The following is a 13,028-nucleotide window of genomic DNA, read 5'->3' as shown; positions in this document are numbered from 1 at the left end:
GAGAAAAGAATCTCAGAGCTTGAAGCCTGCCTTCCTGAAATAAGATAGTCAAAATAAACAAAAAGAGTGAAAAAGAATAAACAAATCTCCCAGAAGTATGAGATTATGTAAACAGGCCAAATCTATGAATCACTAGCATCACTGAATAAGACAGGGTTGGAAAGCTGACAACTTGGAAAATTTATTTCAGAATATTGCCAATGAAAGCTTCTCCACCCCTGCTAGAGAGGACAACATTCAAATTCAGGAAATGCAGAGAATCCCTGCAAGATACTAGAAGATCATCTGCAAGACACATAATTATCTGATTTACAGAGGTCAAAATGAAAGAAAGAATGTTAAAGGCAGCCAGAGAGAAAGGGCAGATAACCTGTAAAGAGAACCCCATTAGGCTAACAGTAGACCTCTCAGTTGAAACCCTGCAAGCCAGAAGAGATTGGAGGCCTATATTTAGCATTCTAAAAGAAAAAAGTCTTCAACCAAGAATTTCATATCCAGCCAAACTAAGCTTCCTAAGCAAGGAGAAATAAGATCCTCTTCAGACAAGCAAATGCTGAGAGAATTCGTTACCACCAGACCTGCCTTACAAAAGCTCCTGAAAGGAGCACTAAATATGGAAAGGAAGGACTGTTACCAGCCAATGCAAAAACACGTTTAAGTACACAGACCAGTGACATTATAAAGCAACCACACAAACAGGTTTGCGTAATAAGCAGCTAACAACACAATGACAAGCTCAAATGCACACATATTAATACTAATCTTGAGTGTAAATAGGCTAAATGCCTCACTTAAAAGATAGAGTGGCAAGCTGGATAAAAAAGCAAGTCTTCAAGAGATTGGTGTGCTGTCTTCAAGAAATCCATCTCACATGCAGTGACTCTTAAAAGCTCAAAATAAAGGGATGGAGAAAAATCTATCAACAAATGGAAATCAGAAAAAAGGCAGGGATTCCAATCGTAATTTGAGACCAAACAGAATTTAAAACAACATCAAAGAAGACAAAGAAGGGATTACATAATGGTAAAGGGTTCAATTCAACAAGAAGAGCTAACTATCCTAAATATATATGTACCCAACTCAGGAGCACCCAGATTCATAAAGCAAGCTCTCAGAGACCTACAAAGAGATGTAGACTGCCACACATAATAGCGGGAGACTTTAATACCCCACTGACGATCATCACGGCAGAAAATTAACAAAAGATATTTAGGACCTAAACTCAACACTCGACCAAATGAACCTAATATACACCTACAGAACTCTCTGCCCCAAAACAACAAGATATACGTTCTTCTCATAACCACATGGCACATACTCTAAAATTGACCATGAAATTGGACATAAAACAATCCTCAGCAAATGCAAAACAAAACCTCAAAATCATACCAACCATGCTCTCAGACCAAGTACAATAAAAATAGAAATGAAGACTAAGAAAATTGCTCAAAACCAAACAATTACATGGAAATTAAACAACCTACTCCTGGATGACTTTTGGGTAAATAATGAAAGCAGAAATTAAGAAGTTCTTTGAAACTAATGGGGACAAAGGTAAAACATTCCAGAATTTCTGGGACACAGCTAAGGCAGTGTTAAGAGGGAAATTTATAACACTATATGCCCACATCAAAAAGCTAGAAAGATCTCAAATTAACAGTCTAACATCACAGCTAAACAAACAAACAAACAAACAAACAAAAAACTAGAGAAGCCAGAGCAAACCAACTCCAAAGCTAGCAGAATACAAGAAGTAACCAAAATCAGAGCTGAACTGAAGGAGACTGAGACACAAAAAACCATTCAAAAGATCAATGAGTCCAGGAGTTGGTTCTTCGAAGAAATTAATAAGACATATGGACCACTAGCTTAATTGTAATAATGAAGAAAAGAGAAAAGATTCAAATAAACATAATTAGAAATGACAAAGGAGACATTACCACTGATTCTACAGAAATACAAATAATCATAAGAGACTACTATGAACACCTCTATGCACACAAACTAGAAAATCTAGAAGTGGATGAATTCCTGGACACATACACCCTCCCAAGACTGAGCCAGGAAGAAAGTGAATCCCTGAATAGACCAACAACAAACTCCAAAATTGAATCAGTAATAAATAGCCTACTGAACCAAAAAAGCCCAGACAGATTCACAGCCAAATTCTATTAGGTGTGCAAAGAAGACCTGGTACCATTCTGACAGAAACTATTCCAAAAAATTGAAAAGTAGGGACTCCTCCCTAAGTCATTCTGTGAGGCTAGCATCATCCTGATACCAAAACCTGGCAGAGACACAACAACAAAAAAAACTTCAGGCCCATATCCTCAATGAACATCAATGCAAAAATCCTCAACAAAAACCCAGCAAACCAAATCCAGCAGCGCATCGAAAAGCTAACTCACCACAATCAAGTAAGCTTTATCCCTGGTATTTAAGATTGGTTCAATACACGTAAATCAATAAATGTGATTTGTCACATAAGCAAAACTAAAGACAAAAACCACATGATAGGCTTTCAGTGGTACTAGAACAAAAACAGACACATAAACCAATTAAACAAAATAGAGAGCCCAGAAATAATGCCACACATCAACATCATCTGATCTTTAACAAAGCTGACAAAAGCAAGCAATGGGGGAAAAGACTTCCTATTCAATAAATGGTGCTGGGATAACTGACTGGCCCATGCAGAAGATTGAAACTGGACCCCTTCCTTACACCATATATAAAAATTAACTCAAGTTGGATTAAAGCCTTAAATGTAAAACCTGAAACTATAAAAACCCTGAACGATAACCTAGGAAATACCATTCTGGACACAGGAAATGATAAAGATCTTATGATGAAGATTCCAAAAAGTATTGCAATAAAAACAAAAATTGACACATAAGAACTAATTAAACTAAAGAGCTTCTATATAGCAAAACAAACTATCAACAGAATAAACAGACAACCTACAGAATGGGAGAAAATATTTTTAAAAACTATGTATTTGATAAAGGTCTAATATCCAGGATCTGTAAAGAACTCAAAGTTACAAACAAAAAACAACCCCATTAAAAAGTGGGTAAAAAACACAAACAGATGATTTTTAGAAGAAGACATACATGCAGCCAAGAAGCATATGAAAAAAAATGTTCAATATCACTAAGCATTAGAGAAATGCAAACCAAACCCAAACCACAGTGAGATACCATCTCACACCAGTTAGAATGGCTATCATTAAAAAGTCAAAAAATAGGGTTGGGCACGGTGGCTCACACCTGTAATCCCAGCACTTTGGGAGGCCGAGGTGGGCGAATCACCTGAGGTCAGGAGTTCAAGACCAGCCTGGTCAACATGGTGAAACCCTGTCTCTACTAAAAAAACTACAAACATTAGCTGGGTGTGGTGGCAGGTGCCTGTAATTCCAGCTACTCTGGAGGCCAAAGCTGGAGAATTGCTTGAACCTGGGAGGCAGAGGTTGCAGTGGGCCAAGATTGCACCATTGTACTCCAGCCTAGGCAAGCAGAACTCCATATCAAAAAAAAAAAAGGGGCAAAAAATCAAAGATGCTGGTGAGGTTGCAGAGAAAAGAGAACACTTACACAGTGCAGAGTGTAAATTAGTTCAACCATCATGGAAAGCAGTGTGGCAATTCCTCAAAGAACTAAAAACGGAACTATCATTTGACCCAACAATCCCATTACTGGGTATACACCCAAAGGAATACAAATTGTTCTACCATAAACACACAGGCACACATATGTTCCTCTATTCACAATAGCAAAGACACAAAATCAACCTAAATGCCCATCAGCGGTAGAGTGGATAAGGAAAATGTGGTACACATGCACCACAGAATACTGCATAGCCATAAAAAAGAAGGAGATCATGTCCTTTGCAGGCACATGGATGCCGCTGGAGGCCATTATTGTTAGTAAACTAAAACAGGAAGAGAAATCCAAATACTGCATGTTCTCACCTATCAATAGGAGCTAAATGATGAGAATCGCATGGACACAGAGAGGTGAACAACAGATACTGGGGCTTAGTTGAGGGAGGATGGTAGGAAGAGGGAAAGGATCAGGAAAAATAACTATCAGGTACTATGCTTAGTACCTGGGTAGCAAAATAAGCTGTACACCAAAACCCCGTGACAAAAATTTACCTGTATAACAAACCTACACATGTACCCCTGAGCCTAAAATAAAAGTTTAAAAAAAAAATGTTTTAACTGAATTCCTACTTAAGGTCATGCCCTCGACTTTTATTTTTCTTTTATTTTTATTTATGTATATTTTTGAGATGGAGTCTTGCTCAGTCGCCCAGGCTGGAGTGTAGTGCCACGATCTCGCCTCATTGCAAGCTCCGTCTCCCGGGTTCACGCCATTCTCCTGCCTCAGCCTCCCGAGTAGCTAGGACTACAGGCACCCGCCACCACACCCGACTAACTTTTTTTGTATTTTTAGTAGAGACAGGGTTTCACCATGTTAGCCAGGGTGGTCTCGATCTCCTGACCTCGTGATCCACCCGCCTCGGCATCCCAAAGTGTTGGCATTGCAGGCATGAGCCACCACGCCCGGCTGCCCTTGACTTTTATTAAAGGATGATATATTAATACTGTATCACATCTTTGCATTTTCTTCAAAACTGTTATTTAAAGTTTTATGATTCTCTTTTATGTGAAAATACATGCAACAATTCTCTTTTAGAATTTGATGCTAGGAAAAGATATTTCTCAAAAAACTGTCATGATTTCTTTGGTTTTGTGTGAGTTTTTTCCCCCTTTTAGTAACAAGAAATTCAAAACTCATTTTATATGATATGTAGTATCCATATAATCTTATATTAAAAGCAGAATTTCTTCAGTCCTCATTTTATATTTAATCTCTGGCTTTTTCTTCTATATTATTATTAAAGGATTATTGTGTTTTCACTTTAAATTACCCTAAATCTTTTCTATATTTTTATTTTATGTTATAAAAATCAAATAAATGAGTTGAACTATTTGTACATTACCTACAATGTTTTGTTGGCTGTAATATAAAGATTATCAAGACTATAAAGATTTCCCTGGAATCCCACAGATGGAAATCTGTTTTCAATCATTTTAACAGCATGAGAGTATCAAAATTGGCATTGTCTAATACATCTTAAGAATCTTATCTTCTCCCAATATAAAGTTACCTTCCCTATATTAAAAAGGTGGGTGGTGTCAAAGAGGATACAATAAGGGGATAATATGATTAAGAAACTTCGAAAATAATTTCATCTTTATGAGTTAATATATTATTTCTATGTGTTATGTTTTTTATTTTTATTTCAGAAAATATGAAGATAAAGAAGCATAAGAAGAAACTCCATAGTACCTGGAACCTCAGATAACCTTGATTTCTAATGGCATGTTTCAGAAATTGTAGTAATGCAAATGCATAATTATCTAGCAGATAAGTAAACAATGAATAAACTAGTAGACTTGAAAGTACTAAATGACTTCTTACGTCAAGAAAAAAATAGAACATTGATTTATATTGCTTTTACCCTATCACAATTTAATTTAAAAATACTAAAGGCAGGGGAGATTTTTTTTTAAATTAAGAACCATACTTTATTGACTCCAATAGTGAGACCATCACATAATTTCAATAAAGTTAAAAGTTCGAAACCTTGCTATTGTCATGGAGAAGTTTTGGGTGAATTGGTATATGCTGTTATCCATTTTGTTAAGACACAAAGAAAATAAAGAAATAGAAAGCACAAATTTAAACAAGCCTGGATCTGACAATGCCACAATGTCTTCTTATCTTTTAATAAATGCATTTAAAACTATACACTTATCCCTATGTGCCATTTGAACTGATTATCCAACATCTTGATATATATGTATTTTGACAGTCATTTAGTTCTAAAGATTTCATAGTTTCTCTCATTATTGCCTTCTTAACACATAGATTATTTGGGAGTTTTTTTCCCAAATATATTGGTTTCTCCATCTTTTATTGTTAATTTCTAAATTACTTGCATAGTGGTTATAGAACTTGACCTGTGTGATAAAATTTTGAGAAATGTTGTGAATCCTTATGCTCCACATGACTTTGGAAAGAATGTATAGTTTCTGTATACTCCCTTTTAAACATGTTATATTCATTTGTTTTTAAAAGTGTTGGTTTTGTGCTTTAAAAATATCTTTTAAAGATATTCCTATCTATTGAGTGCAAGATTCTTTTATATCAGGTTTTTAAATTTGGTCCTTGAAATCTTCTCACTCCTTACTAATTTCTGTACGGTTGATCCATCAGTTTCTTACAGGGGCCCATTCAAATCTATTTTTCTTCTTGATGTTATTTTGTAAGGTATCACTTATTTTGAGCAATAATAAGAGATATTTGTTATCCTTTAATCAAATATTGTGAAATTCTTCATTTCACACTGTTGCCTTATTCTTGAGTGCCAAGATCTCACACATTTGCCTCGGTATGAACTGTATCAGATACCAATTTAAAAAGAGAATATGAAAGATGAACTATTTCTGTGTCTCCATTTCATTCTCACCCTTGAGAAGAAAATAAGATATTGTACGTATGTTACAAGGATTTTAAATTTGACTTAAATTTTGAACTTTGGAAATTAAATTTGCCAGAGCATAGTCCCAGATAATATGAGGAATTAAAACAAAGTCCCAGAATAGTATTTCTTGAAAAGAGCAACATTCCTTGAAAAGGTGCTTACTTGGACTTCTTATCCTACTATTGGAGACTAGAACAAAATACCTAAACAATTGGCACCATAAGCTAGGATAAATATATAAAAAGCCTTTCCAACATTCTGCTGAATGTCAAGAGAAAGCTGAGATGATTCCAAGGGAATGCTGCTGCAGTGCTCAGAAAGAGGCATTTGAACCCTGACTGAGATACAGTGAGAGTGAAAGATGCTAGAAGAAACAAGGGAGAAGAAAGTTAAAGACAGCCTTAAAAGTCCAACCCAATTACCACAGTCCCTGAAGAAATTATTCATGATTAAGAGTGTTTGGGTGGTCAGGACAAAGTATTTCTAGAAAATATTTCTAATGTAGCCCGAAGAGATGCCCCCTAACTTCCATCCTCACCCCTGCTGTTTGCAAATGTGGATGTTTGGAGGATCTCATTTACCACCCATGGTCATTAGTCTGAGATACACGAGGAAGGAGAGATTTGGAGAACCCCAGACACATAATATGGAGTAGAGCAGAGCAAATAGTGCTTCATTGGTTGGTTTGAGCATTTGTTTTATAGCATTTATGCTGATTTTGCTTCATTAAAATCACTCTTCTTCAAACCTACATGAAGACAAATGATGATGTATAATAGATAAGTTTTAGAAACCAGATTCTCCTGAAATCTTTTTTCATAAAACAACTTCTGAAGTGAATAGAAGCTCTGCAAACATTAGAGATATAAGTAAAATTATCTCTATTGCCAAAATTTCTCTCAAGTATTGAGATAAGGCCGGGCGCGGTGGCTCAAGCCTGTAATCCCAGCACTTTGGGAGGCCGAGACGGGCGGATCACGAGGTCAGGAGATCGAGACCATCCTGGCTAACACGGTGAAATCCTGTCTCTACTAAAAAATACAAAAAAAAAAAAAAAAAAAAAACAAAAAACTAGCCGGGCGACGAGGCGGGCGCCTGTAGTCCCAGCTACTCGGGAGGCTGAGACAGGAGAATGGCGTGAACCCGGGAGGCGGAGCTTGCAGTGAGCTGAGAGCCGGCCACTGCACTCCAGCCTGGGGGGCAGAGCAAGACTCCGTCTCAAAAAAAAAAAAAAAAAAAAAAAAAAAAAAAGTATTGAGATAAAAAAGCCAAGCATATCTGTATTATTTGTTATTAACTATATGAGTAAATAACAATGTACAAATATTGCTACTAATAATTAGTAATTAATAGAAATAGTCAATGTGGCTCCACTCTTGGGTAGAGGAGAAAGAGATACCCTCTACTAACATAGGTGTGTAAAAATGTCTCAGAGTTAATTGTGTACTCTTGCATAGACCTTTCACCCTGTGGTAGGATTGTGACAATTGTGAACAAATTTACCAAGATACATCTGGGCAGGCATTCCCATGGGAACACATCTCTTTATGTTTCCTTTATTAAAAAATAGCCTTGGTTTACGTTTTTAGACTCTGCGTTCATTTTAATGGTAGCTCAGGTGATGAATTATGAGAAAATTTATATAAGCTGACAGATTTTTGTTGTGCTGATATTAGTCTTCTTTCTAAAAGCCCAGATAAAATGTATAATTTCTTAGAAAACAGTTTACCAAAATTAATGCCAGAAGAGGCAGAAAGCTTAAACTAACCAATTTTCATAGAAGAAATAGAGAAAATTATCAAGAAAAAACAAATGATCACAAAGAGACACCAGATCCAGATGACTGCACAGGGAAATTCAACCCAACTTTTAAAGACCAAATAGTCCCAATACTTTTAAATTGTTTCAGAGCATGGCAAATAAGGAAAATTCTCAAATTATTTTAATGATGTAAATATAACATCAGTACCTAATCATAGTAATGGTAGCACAAAAAAGAAAAGTATAGAGCAACATCATTTATGACAACTGATGCAAAAATCCAAAATACAATTTAGAAATAGATTTCCTAGCAATATTAAAAAAAAAAAACACCATGACTTGATATTTATATGAAGAATGCAAGAACCTGTTAGGACTCTGTTAGGAAACCCGCTATTAGAGTGCACAATACTAATAGGACTAAGAAGAAAAATCACATGGTTACCTCCACAGGTGTTTAAAAAGCCTTTGAAAAAGTCCAACTTATTTCCTATAAAAAAAGTAAAGAAAATTGCAATGAATTGGCTCTTAACATGTGGAAATAAACACTCTCATACACTGCTCGTGGGAATAAAAAATGATACAATTCCATATACCTACAAGACATCCCAGCCATTCCACTCCTAGTTTTTCAAGAGACTTAAATAACTCTGTATTAGGCCTTTTTTGTATTACTATAAAGGAATATCTGAGACTGGGTAATTTATAAATAAAATAGGTTGAATTGGCTCATGGTTCTGCAGGCTGTATAAACATGGCACCAACATCTGCTCAGCTCCTGATGAGGGCCTCAGAAAGTTCACAATCATGGCAGAAGGTGAAGGGGAGCCAGCATGTCACATGGTGAGAGCAAGAGCAAGAGAGTGAGAATGGGGAGGTCTCAGACTCTTAACCATAACTCACATGAACTGACTGAGAACTCACTTATCACAAAGGGGATAGTGCTAAACCATTCATCAGGGATCTGCCACCATTATCCAGTCACCTCCCACTCGGCCCCACCTCCAACACTGGAATCACATCTCAACATGAAATATGGAGGGGACATACATTTCAGCCATATCGGCATCTTTATAACAGCCAAAAACTAAAAACAATCCAAATGTCTATTAAGGGAGGGATGTATAAACAGTTTCATATCTGTATGGTGGAATACTACTGAATAATAAAAAGGAGCAAACTATCGATGCACACAAACACATTCATGGATCTCAGGATCATTATGCTGACTGAAAGAAGCCAGACAAAACAGAGTACATCTATATAGTTTCATCTATATATAATTCTACAAATGGCAATCTAATCAATAATGACAGCAAACAAATCTGTGATTGCTTAGGGATGGGGCAAGGAAAATTTGGGGGTGATTAATATGTTCATTATTTTTTGTAGTGTTTCTTGGGGGTATATATGTCAAAAGTCATCAAATTGCATGCCACTCAATATGTCACATTGCAACTAAATATTTTCCTGAAATTTAGGGTTAATCCTGTCACTCTGCTGTTTAAAATAATCTGACGGTTCTATCTGAATAATAAAGTTTAATTATCTGCCTTGACATTCAAGCTCCTTAATAAACTGGCCCCAATGTACTATTCCAGAATCATTTTCTGACATTCACTTTCATGCCCTCTACATCTAACTACAGTGGACTAGTGTCCATTCTCTGGATACCTTGTGCTGTGACCGAGATAGCCAGAATGTCCATTTCCTGTGCCTTTGTCACACAGTTCCAATGGCACTTCTTTGATGAAGCTTTCTTCATTTAGGAAGAATGAGTAACAACATACTTTATGCTCCCATAACATTTTGTCTATGCTACTATTATATAATTTCTCATATATTATAGATATTTGGTTATTTGTCTATTTCCCTAACTACATTATTAGCTATTTGAAAGCAGGAGCCATGTGTTTGTCAGTCAAAATTTTTGCACACTGCCTAGGACACAGAAGATGCTCAATAAATGTTTGTTAATACTTCTAGTAAGAAGCGAATAAAAGTACATGAGCCTTCCACTCTGAATTCTTATTAATATATTCATTAAAATAGATAAATAGGTACCCCCTGAAACAACATTCCAAATTGAGAATAAGAATTAAACATATATCAGAAACTTGGAGTTTTACAAATTTTCACATCAATGGGTCAGGTTAATGATCTGTTTAGCTCACTTTCTGAGCTAAAACGCCAAGACTAGAAGCAAGAGTAGGACTTGGCTGATTTAATGATAGCCGCAAACAAGGAAGATCAGGAGCGGAAGCAAGCAGAAAGTAAAGCAGGGTTCCAATGTAAAAGGCAAAAATGGCCAGGCGCGGTGGCTCAAGCCTGTAATCCCAGCACTTTGGGAGGCCGAGACGGGCGGATCACGAGGTCAGGAGTTCGAGACCATCCTGGCTAACACGGTGAAACCCCGTCTCTACTAAACAAATACAAAAAAAAGCTAGCCGGGCGAGGTGGCGGGCGCCTGTAGTCCCAGCTACTCGGGAGGCTGAGGCAGGAGAATGGCGTAAACCCGGGAGGCGGAGCTTGCAGTGAGCTGAGATCCGGCCACTGCACTCCAGCCCGGGCGACAGAGCAAGACTCCGTCTCAAAAAAAAAAAAAAAAAGGCAAAAATGTCCTCACGAAAGCTTCTTAGGGAAAAGCTTTTCCTTGATGCTTTCTTTTACCTCTGTGTGCCAATTACATTAGAATCTCGTGGTATAAGAAAAAGCCTGTAACTCATCTTCAATGAGAAGAACCATATGTGACGGCATTGGTGTACTTACCACTAGAGAGGAAGCCTAGTGAAAAGCTTCATCCTTCCTTCCTCCAGTTTCTTGTCAATGCTTTTCATTGGCTGACCCCACAGAAACCATTAATGTCATCCATAAAGGCCACCTGCATGGCTCACAGAGCAAAGTGAAAGAGGATAGAGACTACATATAGTAGTGGCATATAGTGGGGCAAACGGAAAATATCTAGCATATTTCACCCTCTTTGTTAGCATATATTCTTGTTCATATATCTTGCCCTGGTGAAAAATGTATTCACACAAAATCCCCAGTAACATATCATTATGAGGTGATGCCAAGTCAGTTATACTCTTACCTGAAACCTAAAAATCTTAGCTACCACCTGTGCTTCCACATAAGTAGCAAAGGAAAAAAAAGGAAGCCAAAGGAAACAGATCACGAGACCCATTCTGAGGTTTGTGATGAGTCCTGGGTTGATTTTCAAACTTCCTTCTTTGATAACTCTTCTATGGTCCTCTTACCCTCTCCCGATTCTTGAATGGAGGGGATAGTATGAAAATTGGTGTGATTCAACTTTTCTTCCTGTAGAATTTGGGTCCTTGGTGGATGTATCTTCCATTGATCAATACGGTTGAGTAAGGACTTACCAAGAAGTGCTGGGTTTTAGATATGGTTCTCTATTGCCCCCATTTTGGAACGGAAACCTAATTTCTCCTTGGTAATCAAGATCAATCACATCGTACACTAACCTTCTTTCCTGCCTACTGGTTAAGCAGTACAGACTGTTAAGAAACAGTCTCAGATTCTAGTTTAATGGAACTATGACTGTTCCCTCCCCAAAGCATTCCTCCCTGGAGCACTAGGACCTTCAAACCTACTGAGCTGAAAGTTATGAGGAAAAGAACAAAAATTGTGTTCAGGAGAGGATTTGTTGTAATGAGAGTGGCCACTTTCCCCTCACCCTTGTTTCCTACATTGGTCACTAGATTAAGACATAGCAAATCCAGTAGACCAGCACCCCAATCTCCCAGATGTTATTTTCGTGAGGAGCCACACTGAGTCTTCCAAAAGCCATTCCATGATTCTAACAAGGCAACTTCTTTTAGGTGATGTGGTACATAGTCAGACTAGTGAATCCATGGGGTTGAGACTATTATTGCAGTTCCTCCTCATAATATGTATTTCTTGTTGGAAGCCGTATTGTGTGGGCTACCATGGCAATGGATGAGACATTCTGTAAGTTCACAAATGGTAGCTCTGGTAGAAAGGGAATAGACAAATCCACAATCAGAATGTGTATTTCTCCTTGTGAGGACAAATAGCTGCTTCTTCCATCATGAAATAATTCCAGATACTCAAAATACTGCCAGACATCTGCCTGATCCCCATAAAAGATAATTCCAGCAAGAGTTCCACATTGGTCTCTGCTGATGACAGGTTAAGAACTCAGTTACACTGGTAGCTAGATCACCCTTGTGAATTAAAGCCCATTTTATTAAATCCATGCATGGCCTCAACTCCTGCCTCCATGGTCACTTTCTATATGAGGCCTTTGAGCTTCCACTGATGGCCAAAGAGGCTGATGTGGATATTCTTATCCATCTGGATTTTAAGAACTTCCTCTGCAATGGATACCTGTAGGGGGGCTTTATGTGGTACATACATATCTTCACACTCTGTGCCCACTCCAAGAAACCCATCCACAAACCTCTCTTACAATCTGCCTCGCCATCAGTATGTCATTCTTGTTCTTTCTACATCCCAGGTCAGCCAGTCTATCTGCTAGTCCCCTTATTAGTGAAGATCTATATTAAGGCTGCCCACTGGAATGATTTCACCTCACCCCTGCCTCTCCAGGACTTCCTTGAGTGGGGCTGTAATGTAGCAACTGTCCACTTCTCACTGCTACAAATATGGCAGGACAGATGCATCCACAAACCAGGTGGTACCTTTTCCTTCATTGTTGACTGGTCATA

General features: G+C 37.5%; 1 protein-coding gene across 4 annotated transcripts in view; it reads left to right on the top strand.

The window, feature by feature from the left end:
* MGAT4D (MGAT4 family member D) overlaps positions 1–5,411 on the top strand; it is a 54,889-nt gene extending 49,478 nt beyond the window's left edge. For all 4 annotated transcript variants that reach the window (XM_033215327.1, XM_033215326.1, XM_033215325.1 and 1 more), the window contains one exon: positions 5,315–5,411. Coding sequence is in view for 1 of the 4 variants with exons in the window: in XM_033215326.1 (XP_033071217.1) it covers positions 5,315–5,323 (9 nt within the window). In the remaining 3 variants the exon portion in view is untranslated. The remainder of the gene's footprint in view (positions 1–5,314) is intronic.
* The last annotated feature ends 7,617 nt before the right edge of the window (positions 5,412–13,028 follow it).

Source organism: Trachypithecus francoisi, unplaced genomic scaffold (assembly GCF_009764315.1).
Source record: "Trachypithecus francoisi isolate TF-2019V2 unplaced genomic scaffold, Tfra_2.0 Lachesis_group1, whole genome shotgun sequence".
Classification (NCBI taxonomy): domain Eukaryota; kingdom Metazoa; phylum Chordata; class Mammalia; order Primates; family Cercopithecidae; genus Trachypithecus; species Trachypithecus francoisi.
Note: the sequence above shows the minus strand (reverse complement) of the source record. Positions and strands in the feature narration are given on the sequence as shown.